Genomic DNA, 19,287 nt, shown 5'->3' with positions numbered 1-19,287 from the left:
TACATTTTGAATCCTTCTCTTAGAATTTGAAATAAGAGGCAATAAAGGTTTGGTGTCAACACTGACTCCGTTACGGGTGAAATACCTCTTTTCAGCTGAAACAATCATGAAGCAAAAGCACCTGTTTGATTGATGATTGAGTTTTTAGCTAAAATAATGACTAAGTTTATTAATACAATGAAAACTTTGGCATAGGACAGGTTAAAGTAGAACTACAGTGAAGAAAAGTGATAAAAGTGTTTTTGGTGTTGGTGTCAGCGTTACAGGTGAAATTATTATTATAACAAACTAAACTTCCAGTCTCAGAAACAAGTATCTGATGTAGAAACCATCAAGCTTATCACTAAATAGAAAGGTTTAATTGGTTTGATACCATTTATTAATATTATTATTAGTTAGTTGTAGGATTGTCACTCTGTAACAGTGACTATTTGGTGTCAGCGTTACAGGTGAAATGCTGGTTAACACCAGGCTTTACTTACAATAACATGCTTTCTAGTGGTGTTTGTAAATCTTCATTGCTCTTCATAGTTGCAGTTTTGGCTGTCAAACTTGCTTTTAGAGAACAAGTGAGTGTTTGTCTTAAAATAATATAATTTTATGTCAAGTGAGAGCTACATTTTTGTAATCCTCATAATATGTCAAATTTCCTAAAACTTGATATTTGATTTACAACAAATGTTGAACAAGGATAGTGTTAAAGTTTTTTTTAACTTATATGTGTTGCAAATAATTGCTTAAAAAGCAACATGTCTTTACCATACCTGAACAATAACCTGGTGAGAGCTCTAAAAGAAACTAGAAATTGTGGTTGTGAACAACCACAGAGCTGTTCCAATATTGATTATCTGTTGGACCCATAGAAAGTAGAGATCTATGTCTGTTTGCAACAGAAGATAGGGCTTTTCTGCATTATGATTTGTTTTTATCAATAATACATGTACGTCCCTGACTATGCATGAACATAAAATCTGTCAAAGTTAGCCGGAAATCGGCTAAAACGGTCACTGTGGACAGGATTTGACCTCAGCAACACGTGCGCTGTGCGCGGGCTGACTGACATACGATATGTACAACGTACGTGCATGTACATCATGTACATGTACTTTGTGGAAGTCCTGTGCATGTTTTAAAGCAGAGGTTTTGTCAACCTGAAGTTTTAAGCGTGCGCAGGGCATGTCCGAGTTTGCTTATTGCCTCGCAGCTTTGAAATGTTTAAGACTTACCCTTAAATAGACAATTAAAGTAAAAACTAATATAAAAACTGCCATGGTTGATTTTTCAGGAATTTTCTAAGGAAAAAGTGTCTTTTCATCATAACTTCCGGTCTGATGACGTCATACACCTTAAACTTCGCACACGTCTTAAGTGGGTCAAGGTCATCATATACACCAATATTTAGGCGATTCCGACAAACTTCGCCACAGACATCTATTCAAAATACATTTTTGAAAATTTTCAAACTGTCGCTAGAGGGCGCTCGAAGATTGCATGACGTCATTGGTAGATGATTTGAAGAATACTATCGGCCAAGAGACTATCACCGTTGAAAGCAAGTTCATATCTATTACCACTTTTAAATAATAAGCCACTTCCGGTTTTGGCCTTTTTCGACCAGAAGCAAGGGTCACGTGATTTCACGCACACTGAATGAAATAAAGACCTGAACCTACTCTACCACTTGCCGGCAACAGAATGCTGCGGACGCTTACGGTTGATTTCTTATGCATTTTTAAATATTAAAAGTGTCACAATTTAATTGCCTATTAATAAACACCGGATGACGTCATCATGACGTCATCATTACACAATGTTGTTTGAATTAGGGTCTTTGCTTGGACAAAGATTGGTGTAAATGAACTACTGGTGAAGAGTTGAAAATGCCCTCTGAAAATCAACATTTTAAAAAAAAATTCTGTGTACAAAGTCTATGGGAAAAATTAAATATTCAAAATTCTATAAAAAATCACGTGATGACGTCAGCATGACGAAAAGTTTCGGCATACATCCTCAGATGATGGTTAATAACTATGCTGAGTTTAAAGTTGATCGGATGTAAAATAATTGCCAAAGTGGCTTGTAGAATAAAAACGTGTACAAAACCTATGGGGAAAGTGGAAAAAGAAAAAAAAAGAAAAAAAAACTAGAGGTTGTGGTTGTGAACAACCACAGAGCTGTTCCAGTTTTGATTCTCTATTGGACCATAAACAAAATGATTTAATGATTAACAAAAAAATGAAAGTAATCAATTGAAATTATTACTTTTAAAGATTCCACTTCCGGTACAACCTTTTAAATATTCATGACGTCATAGCATAACAATAATTATGTGCACAGTAATAATAATTCAATTTAATTATCTGTCAATATAGCTTTGTATTAATGTGAAATTTCAACCTGATCAGATTAATAATTCATGAAATATGATATAAGGGTCTAAAATTACCACTTCCGGTAAAACCGGAGGTGAAGGTCACATGACCTTGACATGTCAATTTTTATCTATAACACTTCCCTGTCTGTATACCTGCCAGGTTTGAGATCAATCGGTCAAATAGTTCTATAGTTATAGGACTGTAAAGATTGTCTCATTAAATATTCATGACGTCATGACATGACAATAATTATGTGCACATTAATAATAATGCAAGAAAATTATCTGTCAATATAGCTTTGTATTAATGTGAAGTTTCAACCTAATCAGATTAATAATTCATGAAATATGATTTAGGGGTCTAAAATTACCACTTCCGGTAAAACAAGAAGTGAAGGTCACATGACCTTGACATATCAATTTTCATCTATAACACATCCCTGTCTGTATACCTACTAAATTTGAGATCAATCGGTCAAATAGTTCCATAGTTATAAGACTGTAAAGAGTGTCTCATTAAATATTCATGACTTCCGGTCTGATGACGTCATACACCTTAAACTTCGCACACGTCTTAAGTGGGTCAAGGTCATCATATACACCAATATTTAGGCGATTCCGACAAACTTCGCCACAGACATCTATTCAAAATACATTTTTGAAAATGTTCAAACTGTCGCTAGAGGGCGCTCGAAGATTGCATGACGTCATCGGTAGATGATTTGAAAAATACTATCGGCCAAGAGACTAACACCGTTGAAAGCAAGTTCATATCTATTACCACTTTCAAATAATAAGCCACTTCCGGTTTGGGCCTTTTTCGACCGGAAGCAAGGGTCACGTGATTTCAGGCACACTGAATGAAATAAAGACCTGAACCTACTCTACCATTTGCCGGCAACAGAATGCTGCGGACGCGTACGGTTGATTTCTTATACATTTTTAAATATTAAAAGTGTGACAATTTAATTGCCTATAAATAAACACCGGGTGACGTCATCATGACGTCATCATTACACAATGTTGTTAAAATTAGGGTCTTTGCTTGGACAAAGATTGGTGTAAATGAATTACTGGCAAAGAGTCCAAAATGCCCTCTGAAAATCGACATTTTTTTTTAAATTTCTGTGTACAAAGTCTATGGGAAAAATTAAATATTCAAAATTCTATAATAAATCACGTGATGACGTCAGCATGACGAAAAGTTTCGGCATACATCCTCAGATGATGGTTAATAACTAAGCTGAGTTTAAAGTTGATCGGATTTAAAAAAATTGCCAAAGTGGCTTGTAGAATAAAAACGTGTACAAAACCTATGGGGAAAAGTGGAAAAAGAAAAAAAAAAAAAACTAGAAATTGTGGTTGTGAACAACCACAGAGCTGTTCCCAATATTGATTATCTGTTGGACCCATAGACATAAGTAGAGATCTATGTCTGTTTGCAACAGAAGATAGGGCTTTCCGCATTATGATTTGTTTTTATCAATAATACGTCCCTGACTATCACTATGCATGAACATAAAATCTGTCAAAGTTAGCCGGAAATCGGCTAAAACGGTCACTGTGGACAGGATTTGACCTCGGCAACACGTGCACTGCACGCGGGCTGACTGACATACGATATGTACAACGTACAATGTACGTGCATGTACATATACATGCACATTGTGGACGTCCTGTGCATGTTTTAAAGCAGAGGTATTGTCAACCTGAAGTTTTAAGCGTGCGCAGGGCATGTCCAAGTTTGCTTATTGCCTCGAAGCTTTGAAATGTTTTAGACCTACCCTTAAATAGACAATTAAAGTAAAAACTAATATCAAAACTGCCATGGTTGATTTTTCAGGAATTTATTAAGGAAAAAAGGTATTTTCATTATAACTTCCGGTCTGATGACGTCATACACCTTAAACTTCGCACACGTCTTAAGTGGGTCAAGGTCATCATATACACCAATATTTAGGCGATTCCGACAAACTTCGCCACAGACATCTATTCAAAATACATTTTTGAAAATTTTCAACCTGTCGCTAGAGGGCGCTCGAAGATAACATGACGTCATCGGTAGATGATTTGAATAATACTATCAGCCAAGAGACTAACACCATTGAAAGCAAGTTCATATCTATTACCACTTTCAAATAATAAGCCACTTCCGGTTTTGGCCTTTTTCGACCAGAAGCAAGGGTCACGTGATTTCACACACACTGAATGAAATAAAGACCTCAACCTACTCTACCACTTGCTGGCAACAGAATGCTGCGGACGCGTACGGTTGATTTCTTATGCATTTTTAAATATTAAAAGTGTAACAATTTAATTGCCTATAAATAAACACGGGATGACGTCATCATGACGTAATCATTACACAATGTTGTTTGAATAAGGGGCTTTGCTTGGACAAAGATTGGTGTAAATGAATTACTGGCAAAGAGTTGAAAATGCCCTCTGAAAATCAACATTTTTTTTTAAATTTCCGTGTACAAAGTCTATGGGAAAAATTAAATATTCAAAATTCTATAGTAAATCACGTGATGACGTCAGCATGACGAAAAGTTTCGGCATACATCCTCAGATGATGGTTAAGAACTATGCTGAGTTTAAAGTTGATCGGATTTAAAATAATTGCCAAAGTGGCTTGTAGAATAAAAACGTGTACAAAACCTATAGGGAAAAGTGGAAAAAGAAAAAAAAAGAAAAAAAAGAAAAAACTAGATGTGGTTGTAACTGAACAACCACAGAGCTGTTCCCAACTTGTTTTTGATTGTCTATTGGATAATAGAAAATAATGTAATGATTTTTGCAAAAATCTCTAACTTTTTAAATTGAAATTATTATCTTACATAATTGCACTTCCGGTAAAAACCGGAAGTAAAGGTCACGAGACCTTGACATATACATTTTCATTTATAACTCTTCCCTGTCTATATATTTACCAAGTTTGAGATCAATCGGTCGAATAGTTTTATAGTTAAAGGACTATAAAGATTGCCTCATTAAATATTCATGACGTCATAACATGAAAACATTAAACTGCCCATTAATAATAATGCTACATATTTATCCTTTAATGTTGCTTAATACTAATATAAGGTGTCAACCCAATTAAATTTCTAATTCATTAGATATGATAATTAGGGTCTTAATTTAACACTTCCGGTAACACCGGAAGTAGAGGTCACATGACCCGGATATACCAATATTTATCTGTAACACTTCCCAGTCTGTATACCTGCCAGGTTTGAGATCAATCGGTCAAATGGTTCTATAGTTATTGGACTGTAAAGATTGCCTCATTAAATATTCATGACGTCATAACATGACAATAATTAAGTGCAGAGTATAAATAATAATGCAATATAATTATCTGTCAATATAGCTTTGTATCAATGTGAAGTTTCAACCCAATCAGATTAATAATTCATGAGATATGATATAGGGGTCTAAAATAACCACTTCCGGTAAAACCGGAAGTGAAGGTCACGTGACCTTGACATATCAATTTTCATTTATAACACTTCCCTGTCTGTGTAACTACCAAATTTGAGATCAATTGGTCAAATAGTTCTATAGTTATAAGGCTGTAAAAATTGAATCTATAAATAGATGTCACGTGACCCCTGATGACGTCACGATGACGAAAAGTTTCGGCATACATCTTCAGATGATGGTTAATGACTATGCTGAGTTTAAAGTTGATCAGATTTAAAATAGTTCCCAAAGTGGCTTGTAGCATAAAAACGTGTGATATATATTTGAAAATGCATGTGTCCAACTTCCCCTAAAGCAGAACAAAAATCACTGAGACAAGTCTACTGATAGGCGAAAGGGGCGCCATTCACTTTATATGGTGTGCCGTTATATTTTTTTGGTGACGCGCAGCTGTCCTTATTTTGATCCCATAAAACTTAAGGCTCTGTGCCTTAAGTTCAACCGTTAAAGTTATGTACTGCCCTCTTTTGGCGAGAATGAAGGGACGTAATGTACATTGAACGACGTTTCAAAGCCACGTGTACGTGCTATACACATTGTGGAAGTCCTGCGCATGTTTTAAAGCTCTCTACCGCAACTTGGGCAAGGGTATTTTTTGCCGACGTCGCGTCAACTGTGTGAACAATTTGACAAGCTGGGAACTTGGCACTGTTGAGGCAAATGTTTATGCTATCATTTAATGGGCGATTCAAGATTATATCTGTACGGATTGATTTTTCAGGAATTTTCTAAGGAAAAAAGGTCTTTTCATTATAACTTCCGGTCTGATGACGTCATACGCCTAAAACTTTGCACACGTCTTAAGTGGGTCAAGGTCATCATATACACCAATATTTAGGGGATTCTGACAAACTTCGCCACAGACATCTATTCAAAATACATTTTTGAAAATTTTCAACCTGTCGCTAGAGGGCGCTCGAAGATTGCATGACGTCATCGGTAGATGATTTGAAGAATACTATCAGTCAAGAGACTAACACCGTTGAAAGCAAGTTCATATCTATTACCACTTTTAAATAATAAGCCACTTCCGGTTTTGGCCTTTTTCGACCGGAAGCAAAGGTCACGTGATTTCACGCACACTGAATGAAATAAGACCTCAAACTACTCTACCAATTGCCGGCAACAGAATGCTGCGGACGCGTACGGTTGATTTCTTATACATTTTTAAATATTCAAAGTGTCACAATTTAATTGCCTATAAATAAACACCGGATGACGTCATCATGACGTCATCATCACACAATGTTGTTTGAATTAGGGTCTTTGCTTGGACAAAGATTGGTGTAAATGAATTACTGGCAAAGAGTTGAAAATGCTCTCTGAAAATCGACATTTTTTTGTAAATTTCCGTGTACAAAGTCTATGGGAAAAATTAAATATTCAAAATCCTATAATAAATCACGTGATGACGTCAGCATGACGAAAAGTTTCGGCATACATCCTCAGATGATGGTTAAGAACTACGCTGAGTTTAAAGTTGATCGGATTTAAAATAATTGCCAAAGTGGCTTGTAGAATAAAAACGTGTACAAAACCTATGGGGAAAAGTGGAAAAAGAAAAAAAAAGAAAGAAAAAAAAAAGGAAAAAAAAAACTTTAACGAAAACAATAGCTGTTCCCAATTGAAATTGGGAACAGCTAAAAAAAAAGGAAAACAAAAAAACTTTAACGAAAACAATAGCTGTTCCCAATTGAAATTGGGAACAGCTAACTAGAGGTTGTGGTTGTGAACAACCACAGAGCTGTTCCCAGTTTTGATTCTCTATTGGACCGTAAACAAAATGATTTAATGATTAACAAAAAATGAAATTAATAAATTGAAATTATTACTTTTAAAGATTGCACTTCCGGTACAACCTTTTAAATATTCATGAAGTCATAGCATAACAATAATTATGTGCACAGTAATAATAATTCAATATAATTATCTGTCAATATTGCTTTGTATTAATGTGAAGTTTCAACCTGATCAGATTAATAATTCATGAAATATGATATAAGGGTCTACAATTACCACTTCCGGTAAAACCGGGAGTGAAGGTCACATGACCTTGACATGTCAATTTTTATCTAAAACACTTCCCTGTCCGTATACCTGCCAGGTTTGAGATCAATCGGTCAAATAGTTCTATAGTTATAGGACTGTAAAGATTGTCTCATTAAATATTCATGACGTCATGACATGACAATAATTATGTGCACATTAATAATAATGCAAGAAAATTATCTGTCAATATAGCTTAGTATTAATGTGAAGTTTCAACCTAATCAGATTAATAATTCATGAAATATGATATAGGGGCCTAAAATTACCACTTCCGGTAAAACTAAAAGTGAAGGTCACATGACCTTGAAATATCAATGTTCATCTATAACACATCCCTGTCTGTATACCTACTAAATTTGAGATCAATCGGTCAAATAGTTCCATAGTTATAAGACTGTAAATATTTTCTCATTAAATATTCATGACGTCATAACATGACAATATTTATGTGCACAGTAATAATAATGCAATATAATTATCTGTCATAGCTTTGTATTAATGTGAAGTTTCAACCTGATCAGATTAATAATTCATGAAATATGATATCGGGGCCTAAAATTACCACTTCCGGTAAAACCAGAAGTGAAGGTCTCGTGACCTTGACATATCAATTGTCATCTATAACACTTCCCTGTCTGTATAACCTACCAAATTTGAGATCAATTGATCAAATAGTTCTATAGTTATAAGGCTGTAAAAACTGAATCTATAAATAGATGTCACGTGACCCCTGATGACGTCACGATGACAAAAAGTTTCGGCATACATCTTCAGATGATTGTTAATGACTATGCTGAGTTTAAAGTTGATCGGATTTAAAATAGTTCCCAAAGTGGCTTGTAGAATAAAAACGTGTTATATTTTTATTGCAATTGCATAAGTGTCCAACTTCCCCTAAAGCAGAACAAAAATCACTGACACAAGTCTACTGATTGGCGAATGGGGGCGCCATTCACTTTATACGGTGTGCCGTTATATTTTTTTGGTGAGCGCAGCTGTTCTTATTTTGATCCCGTAAAAGTGTTCAGATCAGGCCTGTGCCGCTCGTTACGTTGCCTTGCATAGCTTAGTCTGTGCACCCGTACAACCGTTAAAGTTTCTGATTGGCGAATGGGGGGCCATTCACTTTATACGGTGTGCCGTTATATTTTTTTTGTAACGCGCTATCCTTTTGACCCCGTAAAAGTGTTAATTAGATGAGGCACTGTGCCGCTCGTTACGCTGCCTGGCACAGCCCGTACAAAAATGTACTGCCCTCTTTTGGCGAGAATGAAGGGACGTAATGTACATTGAACGACGTTTCAAAGCCACGTATACATGCTATACACATTGTGAGGTCCTGTGCATGGTTTAAAGCTCTCTACCGCAACTTGGGCAAGGGCATTTTTTGCCGACGTCACGTCAACTGTGTGAACAATTTGACAAACTGGGAACTTGGCACTGTTGAGGCAAATGTTTATGCTATCATTTAATGGGCAATTCAAGATTATATCTGTACGGATTAATTTTTCAGGAATTTTCTAAAGAAAAAGGGTCTTTTCATTATAACTTCCGGTCTGATGACGTCATACACCTTAAACTTCGCACACATCTTAAGTGGGTCAAGGTCATCATGTACACCAATATTAAGGCGATTCCGACAAACTTCGCCGCAGACATCTATTCAAAATACATTTTTGAAAATTTTCAACCTGTCGCTAGAGGGCGCTCGAAGATTGCATGACTTCATCGGTAAATGATTTGAAGAATACTATCAGCCAAAAGACTAACACCGTTGAAAGCAAGTTCATATCTATTACCACTTTCAAATAATAAGCCACTTCCGGTTTGGGCCTTTTTCGACCGGAAGCAAGGGTCACGTGATTTCACGCACACTGAATGAAATAAAGACCTCAACCTACTCTACCACTTGCCGGCAACAGAATGCTGCGGACGCGTACGGTTGATTTCTTATACATTTTTAAATATTAAAAGTGTAACAATTTAATTGCCTATAAATAAACACCGGATGACGTCATCATGACGTCATCATTACACAATGTTGTTTGAATTAGGGTCTTTGCTTGGACAAAGGTTGGTGTAAATGAATTACTGGCAAAGAGTTGAAAATGCTCTCTGAAAATCGACATTTTAAAAAAATTCTGTGTACAAAGTCTATGGGAAAAATTAAATATTCAAAATTCTATAATAAATCACGTGATGACGTCAGCATGACGAAAAGTTTCGGCATACATCCTCAGATGATGGTTAATAACTATGCTGAGTTTAAAGTTGTTCGGATTTAAAATAATTGCCAAAGTGGCTTGTAGAATAAAAACGTGTACAAAACCTATGGGGAAAAGTGGAAAAAGAAAAAGAAGAAAAAAAAAATGAAAAAAAAAAAACTTTAACGAAAACAAGAGCTGTTCCCAATTGAAATTGGGAACAGCTAAAAAAAAAAAAAAAAAAAAAAACTTTAACGAAAACAATAGCTGTTCCCAATTGAAATTGGGAACAGCTAAAAAAAGGAAAAAAAAAAACTTTAACGAAAACAAGAGCTGTTCCCAATTGAAATCGGGAACAGCTAATTAACAATTTGGTGTCACTGTTACAGGTGAAATTTGTGTCCCATATGCTAGTTTATCATGTTGCTACTCTAAAAAGGGTCATGTTACAGAAAAATGGTTTTGTTTTTGACAAAATATAGACCCTAGACTGCAAAACCATGTGAAGCTGAATTTAATTTGGTTATTTTGAAAATTTGACCCTAATGTCACACACTGGCCTCCACATTTATGTAAACACCCTTATACACTTGTCACATATATATGCCTGTATTTCTTTTTTTGTAAAGCCCAGAATTCAGCTAAAATTTCACTGCAAGATTGTAGGCCTAATCCCATTAATTTGTCTTTATTAAGGTTTTTTGAGTAAACGTTCATTTTTTTGACAATTTATGTTATTTATCAGTTATACAATGACCTAAATTCATCACAAAAGGAACACATGATTCTCGGATTTCGGATATTTTCCCTCATATTTAAAATTGGACTCCCGGCCTATTGGTGTAGACACCTGAAATTTACATTCAAATGGATCTCTTTGTCATATCATTTCCCGCCCTTTTTTTCAAGTAGACCTGTTTATGCAAAGATTTTCCGTATAACAATGGTTTATTGGACAAAAGGTGATTTGTTTTAACCCATAAATATTTCGGGCAGCAAAAACATCTCAAACTTCTTGATTTTTTTCAAGAAAATATCCTATAGTATTGTGCGGCAGTGTATTACATGTACCATATATTTTAATAATTGATGGACATGGAAAAATCGTCTGCTGTGATCAGTCGTGTCTCGCGAATTCTCATACGTGATGTGAACAGATTTTCTGACGAGTAACGGACGCAAAAGAAAACATGACGTTCTCCACGGCTGTTTACGTACGATGAAAAAGTAGTAGCGAAAAAGTGAATAAAAACACTTTTCAACTCCTTTGATGACATTAGATTTTTAGTATGTTAAATAGTGATATTATCTGAGTGTGATAGCATTAGAATAAACTCTATTGCGATTTGTTCTAGGTCAGGCCCTGTTTTGTTCTAAATTGACCGGACTATTAGGATTTTATACTAAATAGGTCTATTGTTACACTGGCTTATTTTAACCAGTACACGCTGGGATTATTTTGACAAGAACAGAACGAGGCACGGGAATACTTTCCACTCGACTTCAAGCCAGGCAGGTTGAAGCCATGACCCTCGGGCAGCACACTCATATTTCCGGCCTTGCTTTTTGTGAGCGGGTCGCCGACAGATATTTCCGGTTTGTCCGTCATCCGTATGCGAATAACGCAAAACGTTTGCGTGTATACAAGTCATCCGGCACGAACTGGTTAACGTTTTGTTTTAATGGATGCTTGGGGAAAGGTTCTTGTAGTCTTGAACGGTACTTTGACCCCACAAAGACGAAACAACAGGCGAATTGTCAGCTCAGAAAATGCTTGCATCTCTGTTCATGGATGTGTAACCGATTGCAAACAAAATGTAAAATAACTAAATTTGGAAAAGTGGGGAAAGTATTATTTTTTTTTAAAAGTGCCTTTAAAGGGAAAATACAATATTTGCAAACATCAAAAAACGAAATGATCAAATTATCACGATAAACCTTACTGGATTGTTAGGGAATGACAGTCTAAAGTGTCCTGTAAAATCGTGTCTCCTGGTGTCCTGACATTTTCAAGAAAATTTTGTATTTTTCCAACGCTGGTCGGCCGACCAGCGTTGGAGAAATCTTGGATTTTCTTGACGCGACTATCAGTTACAGCCCACTCTGACTTCACATGACAGAGATAGTCGGATATGCTCTGAAAAGACTCCTCGTCTTTGTCTGAGCATACGCAGTACGACCCTGACTTGGTAAGGTATGACATACGGATTGACTCATCTGTAGCAGTCACCACTTGCAATAAAAACAGGCATGAGTTCAATGAATAAAACATGTAAAATGTAACTAATCTATAACTTAATGACGCTAGCATTAATAATATGTGACGTTTTACCTTAGCCAAAAACCAGTCGCATGTTGCTGGCAGCTTGTGAAGTATGTTTCACTGCGATGAAGTCGCTGGGCTCAATTTTCTTTGGATTATCATGTTCATCAGATAAAACTAATTGCACAAAAAAAGTCAATTAAAAGCCTCCTATGGAAACATGCATTCTCTGAGCCATGCTGTTACTTGGGTCAGTATTGGTCAAGTGACCCATTGGTTTGTTAAAAGTATGCCAGGGGAGGTGGAAGAAAATTTTGACCATTTCAAAAAATGTGGTAGAAGTTAATGTAGCAAAATTTATTTACTGAGCATTATTATGATCGAATCAGTTTTGAAAGTTATATCATGCCGGCTCACTCACCAGTTGAATTTTGGCTCTCCTTTTTCATCCCCTGCAGAATCAGATGCTTCACCTTGAAATCCCCAGTGTAATCTGTATTTTTCCACATTTCCACATTGCAATCTAGACACTTGGACAAAAGCATAGTAGACGTCTGATTTTAAGCTGATACTTGGCAACAACCTGGAACTGGTGGAAACCTTGTGATCCCTTCAGAGTGGTCACTTCTGTTTGTGGTCATTGGAATTCATTTTCTGCCACGTAGATGATTGCTCGTTTTGAGTATTGTAGTATTGGCGCCTAGTATTGGATAGGTTGAGTCTTGGGTGGGTAGCTCAGCACCGCAGTACAAGGACTTGATAAAGAGACACGTGTAGACTGGTTAAAGTTACTCACAAGACTGCCTCGTGGCTGGCACACCTGTGGAAGTGCCAGACCAGCACGACATGCTTGAATGGTTTATTATCTAATAACTACATTCGCCCCCATTTTGTTTGTTTGTTTTCCCTTTTAAACATCAAGTACAAAACATATCACGTAATATGATGTTCATGAAAAACAGTCAAATGTTTTCCACTTAAATCTCAGCCCTTTACTGAAATACGGTAAACATGTCATTAAATGATCGCAGTTCAAAGTAATGTGGCAGAAAGTGTTTATTTGTGACGTCATACCATAGCACTAACGCTTAATCACTGTGTGTTATTGACTGGGCAGAGCTTACGAGCTCCGTGAACATGGGCGTCGCTAGGATTTTGTTAGAGGGGGCAAAACATATTTTTACCACAAAATTCTTGTATTTCTCAACAAATTCTCGATTTTTCAGTTTTAGAGGGGGGCAGGGACATTTTGCCCCCCCCCCCAACTCATTAAATTTACACCACTATGACCTCGCGCCTCTTTTTCTTTTCTTTTTTTCTCTTTTTTTTTTCTTCCTCTTATTGTTTTGTTTTTTTTTTGCTTTTCCAGGGGCCCCCCCTCACGACGCCCATGTCCGTGAGTTGCTGGACATATGTGATTGGTTGATAATTCCCATAGGTTTAGCGTGCCATAGGGTTAGTACATGCACATGGCTCGTAAATATGACTTAGCGTCTACACGTACCTGGTATATAAGTGCGTGCCTGGGCGGCGCAGAGGCGCTCTGGTTTGGGATCAAGTTTTGGACTGATTGTTACAGTTGTGGTTTAGGTGATTGTTGTTAGGTGAGATACTAGCTGGTTGAGTGTCTAGTTTTGGGGCTCAGCTGTTTCAGGTGTTGAGTGCCGGGTGTCTGGAGATAGCGGGCTAGGGTGTAGCTGCGACAGCGAGCAGAGAAGTAGGTGAATTACTTGTACTCTGCTTATGTGTAATTGCTTAGGCGATTTGTACAAAGTCTGTGTAGCTGTACTGGGGTTGCGGTGGTGTGTGTAGCTGAATTCTGGCTTACGCACATGGTGTAGCGGGTACCCTGCTATAGGACTGTATACATTGCTAAGCGGCTGTTGTGTGCTTGTGACGCTGTGTTATTGCTAACTTAGCGATTCATTACTGGCGCTGTGCATAGTTGCTCATTGCTGCCATTGTTGTCTAGTGCTTAATGCTGTGTGCGTTGTTGCAAAGGCGAGCAGCGGGCTATCTCCAGTAATTAAAAAAAGACCCTGTTAATAAAAACAACCCACCGAATCACATCCTAATTAATGTACCTGATTATTGTTGAATAAATTATGATTATTGTTGTTTGAGATTACCAACAATTCTGCTTCAGGTGTTTATGTTTACAGGTTTATTGTGCAATTAATTAACAGAGATAAATAATTAACACTCATTCACAATCGGGCAGTAGATTTCCACCAAAACGGACCTGCACCCTTAGCCTTGAAGGTCGCTCTGAGTGATCTCTCGTCTAGGGAAGAGCCTTGGTTTGGGAAGATTGTCTTCTTTCCACTAAGAGTCAGACTTATCCTAACAGACTTAGCTTGGCCCGAGGGGTTCCCGCCACAAATGGTGTCAGAAGTGGGATGATTGTGATTGATTAAGTTGATTTCTCTATTGAATAATTGAATTGCACAGTTAAGCTTGAATTGTTGTTGATTTCTGTGGTGATTTCGGTGGTTGTTTGGAATTATGAGCGAAGGAACTTCAGAATTTGGTTTGTGGGTTGCTCTTGATAGTCTTAAGAAGCCTGTTGCTTTTGGGACCGACAGGTCTAAGGTCAATGTCACTATTGCTTAAACAATAGAAATTGCTAAAACAATAGAAATTGCTAAAACAATAGAAATTGCTAAAACAATAGAAATTGCTAAAACAATAGAAATTGCTAAAACAATAGAAATTGCTAAAACAATAGAAATTGCTAAAACAATAGAAATTGCTAAAACAATAGAAATTGCTAAAACAATAGAAATTGCTAAAACAATAAAAATTGCTAAAACAATAGAAATTGCTAAAACAATAGAAATTGCTAAAACAATAGAAATGTTCCATTTTGGTTAGGGACACTGACTTAAAAAAAAAATGCAAGCATGTCAGGGGGATTGCGCAAGTCTCACCTGCAGTATTTTTCTTTATGGCCTAACGCAACATGCACCTACCACCAGTGTATATGCACGTTAAGCCATTCTGCAGACGAAGCCCGAATTTTATTGTGAATGAGTATTTTTTGGCCAGTTCAACCAGATCCGTGATGTGCTGGGACAACATGAATATTCATTATTTACGTCCTGTACTAGACACAAAACAGCGGTAAACATTTTGTGCTTACGTTTACGAACACATTATAATATCACGTAAACTGATCAAGAGACGTGTTCACACACGAACGGCTGTGCTGGAGTTTGCCGATGTGCAAACTGTTTTGGAAATTCCCTGGTGTTACGCGGTCGTTTTCAAATGATGTACATTGTGCAAATGGGACCAGCAAGCCTTTATTCTGTTGTTTGAATGTGTGCACTATAACTATGATGATGTCATTAACTGATTTTTTGTATTAATATTTAACATTTTAATATTTTCTTGTAATTACATAAAATACGGTCAGATTGACTTCAAAGTAGGCACAGACCAAGAGCCATCATTTTCAATGAATGACGTCATTAATTTCCTACATTTTGTAAATTCTGGTAGTCTCCTAACCAGGCTACATGTATGTTGCACAAAATTTCACTACGTGCACTCTGCTTTTCATAGGATGACACACGTTTTCGTACAACACCCCACTTTGTTTTTTTTGTTTACACCGAATCGACACTTACATCACCATCTGTAGAATACTCATGTACATAGTGTACATAATAATTTGGGGGTATGCTGAATTGCGAAGGACGCGGCTACAACGTGGTCGGGCCGCTGGCACGTAAAGGCGCCTATGGCTGCCAGCCACATCAACCCATATATGACCACGGAGCAAAGCCTGAGATCGAAAGTGTTCGATTTTTTCCGGAGGGAGGAAAACCGGAGGGCCCGGAGAAAAACCCTCGTGGCACAGGAGAGAACCAACGCACAACTCTACTCACCAGTGATCCACGGCCAGGCCAGGATCCGTGGCCAGGATTCGAACCGTGGTCACCTTGGTTAGAGGCGAGCGCTTTATGCACAAGCCACCCATGGATGAAACTCCTTCATGGCAGTTGTTGCTAAAACAATCGAAACAGCTCAGAGTTTGTCCACAAACACATGTCTACTTTTACATGTTTTTTCTTGTACAGTATCTATTCATGTTCACTCACTCATTTAAATCACATACAATGTCTTCCCAACAGAAAAGCAACAGACAATTTTATTCAGGGATCATAGGCATCAATTCAGTTCGTAAATAACCTAAAGAAAACAATAATGATGTAAATGAACATTCCATGTGACCCATGTAAGTTGATGTTAAAATGGTGGTGTCATGCTATGGGAACAGTCAAGTGGCGGCTTATGGGGTGGGCCATGGGAGGGAATTTGCCCACCCTCCAAGTTTTTCCCTGTCCCACCTCCCCCTCCCCCAACAGTTTTTTCGCAACACTTACCAACAAATAGATTAATTATGTTTGTTTTCTTTGCTGTTAAGATTCATAAAATGTGGACACATTTTGGGCCAGTTAAAGCATTATAAACATTGGTACTTTGGTAGACAAAACACGCCACACATGCATTTATATAGCTTTAGATAGTGTGCAGCCAACATCTTTGTACATTTGTTGTACATTTGTTATACACCATTCTGCAGTTTGATACATTTCTCATTCATAGAAACGACTACACTTCCAAGTTGCATACACAGGCTTTAGACTTTATTTTGACTGCCCCTAAAAATATTTCCTTGCCCCCCCAAGTCTGGCCCACTACTGGAACAGTCACAGTTGCGGGGCATTTGTTTTTAACACTACTTTTCTTGTGTTTTGTTTTAAATCACTGTCCACTTTTAGCAAGCTGTGTGTGCTCCAAGCCGTATCTCTTTCCTTACTGGGAGACGCCCAGATTCTACCTTACTGTGGGACTTCACGTCAAGCTACTGGCGGCAGGCAGCTGGAAATTACACCACATTACCACAACACTTCAAAGAAAGTGGATATTACACTTTGTCAGCTGGCAAAGTTTTCCATCATGGTAGGTATATGAAGATATTTAATAAAGAAATATGCGTAGCTCACAAGTTAACTTGAACATTCAAAACCATATGAGGCTCCAATAATAATAATAAAACATTACAAAAAATTAAAGCTTAATACCTGTTTGAGAACAAAAGCTTAAAAGGAATATACATAATTTGCAAATTGTGTCAAAAAATACAAAACTACCAAATTATTATGAAATACTTTACTGGACTATTAAAGAATGACCGTCTGGTGTGCTGACATTTTCACGAAAGTGGTATTTCTGTATCAATTTCCAACACAGGTCGGCTGACCAGCATTGGAAAAAACTGGTTTTTTTTCAAATTCTGCCCCCAATTTACGATATTTAGTCAGTCAACATTTTATTTGCAATTGATTACACACCTATGAATGGGTACCAGCCAGCTAGACTGGTTCCCCGACCTTACAATTCTCCGACATCTATAAATTGCTCTGTTTGATTATAAGTAGGGTCAAGGAACCAGACTACTAACACCTGATTGTTTTTCTTGGTTTTTCCAGTATCAATGAACACAAAACTTCAAACAAGTCAGTGTAACAATATTTGCCATAAAATCCTACCCCCCCCCCCCCCAAATTCATCAATTTCATTAATATCTGTGTCAGCCTAAAATCTGTTTCTACATGTTTGAAGAAAGCTCATTTAATTCATAAATAAGCTTTTTAAAAATCTGTTTCTACATGTTTGAAGAAAGCTCATTTAATTCATAATAAGCTATTGGCAGTGTTCTAGTACTCTAGTACTTTTTGTTTAGAGTACTCGTACTCGAATGTCAAAGTACTCGTACTCGTAATGACGGTACTCGTACTCGGGCAGCAAGTTCTCGTACTCGACATGTCGAAATTGTACTCAATCATCAAAGTACTTGCACTCGAATAGCAGTACTCGAAAAAAAAAAATGGTATACGGTAGCTTGACTTACCACGGCCGTTAATTTTATCAATACTTTCAGTTTGAAATGGTTGATTGGCTTGCAGAGAAGTCGAAGTTTCCTGACTTTCCTGTGCCCACGTCTGGACAAACACAATTAACAGCTAGCCATGAGTGGGTCTGTATGTCGGTCTGACTGGGCCTAAACCGACATAAACACAGGCCTGTATGCGTAGTACACATACGTTACCACGAATCTGCCACGTTGTACGTTCCACATTCACTTGTCAAAAATTGTCGGTCTGTGAAGAATTTGTGGCACTTTTGTGCCCAAGTTGTAACTTGTTCGTGACGAAAATCACGAAATATGATGTCTGTATACAAGTACCGGGTACTCGTACTCATACTCAAAAGTACAAGTACTCGTACCAGTTTGTACTCGGCAACCTAAGTACTCGGTACTCGGGAAAAAAAGTACCGGTACTCCACTACAACTAGCTATTGGTCCAAAACCCATCATATTGGTGGTTTTCTTCACCATCCTACGTCCGCTTGAGTTTATTTCTTTGAATTTAATAAAGTGGAGTTTGTCTTCAATTTGTGTATCTTCATTTGTCTGATTTTCGATCTCCGTAAGTACGTATTTTCGTCCAGGCACGGACAACACTGTAGCCGACGCCCTCTCCAGAGGAAGGATTCGGCCAACGGAATGGACGCTACAGCCTCAAGTCGTCGATCAGATCTTCTTGAATATCGATCGCCTACACATAGATCTGTTTGCAACAAGAGCAAACGACCAGCGACTTTTTTTTTGCTCAAGATACCCCGATCCACAAGCATGGCACACCGATGCTCTGTTGATTCCATGGACGGGAATGTTTACGATGAAAATGCCTTTCCCCCAATACGCCTTTCCTCCAATATCCCTGATTGCACGGGTACTCACAAAGATAGAACGGGAACACTGCAGAATCCTCCTTGTGGCCCCATTCTGGCCCTGGCAGCCATGGTTCCTCAGATTGATCAAGCTGTTGGTT

At 37.5% G+C, this 19,287-nt stretch overlaps 1 protein-coding gene across 1 annotated transcript in view; it reads left to right on the top strand.

Moving 5' to 3' along the window:
* Positions 1-17,603, top strand: part of LOC119726993 (iduronate 2-sulfatase-like) — a 56,346-nt gene extending 38,743 nt beyond the window's left edge. Inside the window, exon 3 of the mRNA XM_038198855.1 lies at positions 17,170-17,603. Coding sequence (XP_038054783.1) covers positions 17,170-17,406 — 237 coding nt within the window. The 3' untranslated portion in view covers positions 17,407-17,603. The remainder of the gene's footprint in view (positions 1-17,169) is intronic.
* The last annotated feature ends 1,684 nt before the right edge of the window (positions 17,604-19,287 follow it).

This window comes from Patiria miniata, unplaced genomic scaffold, assembly GCF_015706575.1.
Source record: "Patiria miniata isolate m_02_andy unplaced genomic scaffold, ASM1570657v1 HiC_scaffold_2, whole genome shotgun sequence".
Lineage (NCBI taxonomy): Eukaryota > Metazoa > Echinodermata > Asteroidea > Valvatida > Asterinidae > Patiria > Patiria miniata.
Note: the sequence above shows the minus strand (reverse complement) of the source record. Positions and strands in the feature narration are given on the sequence as shown.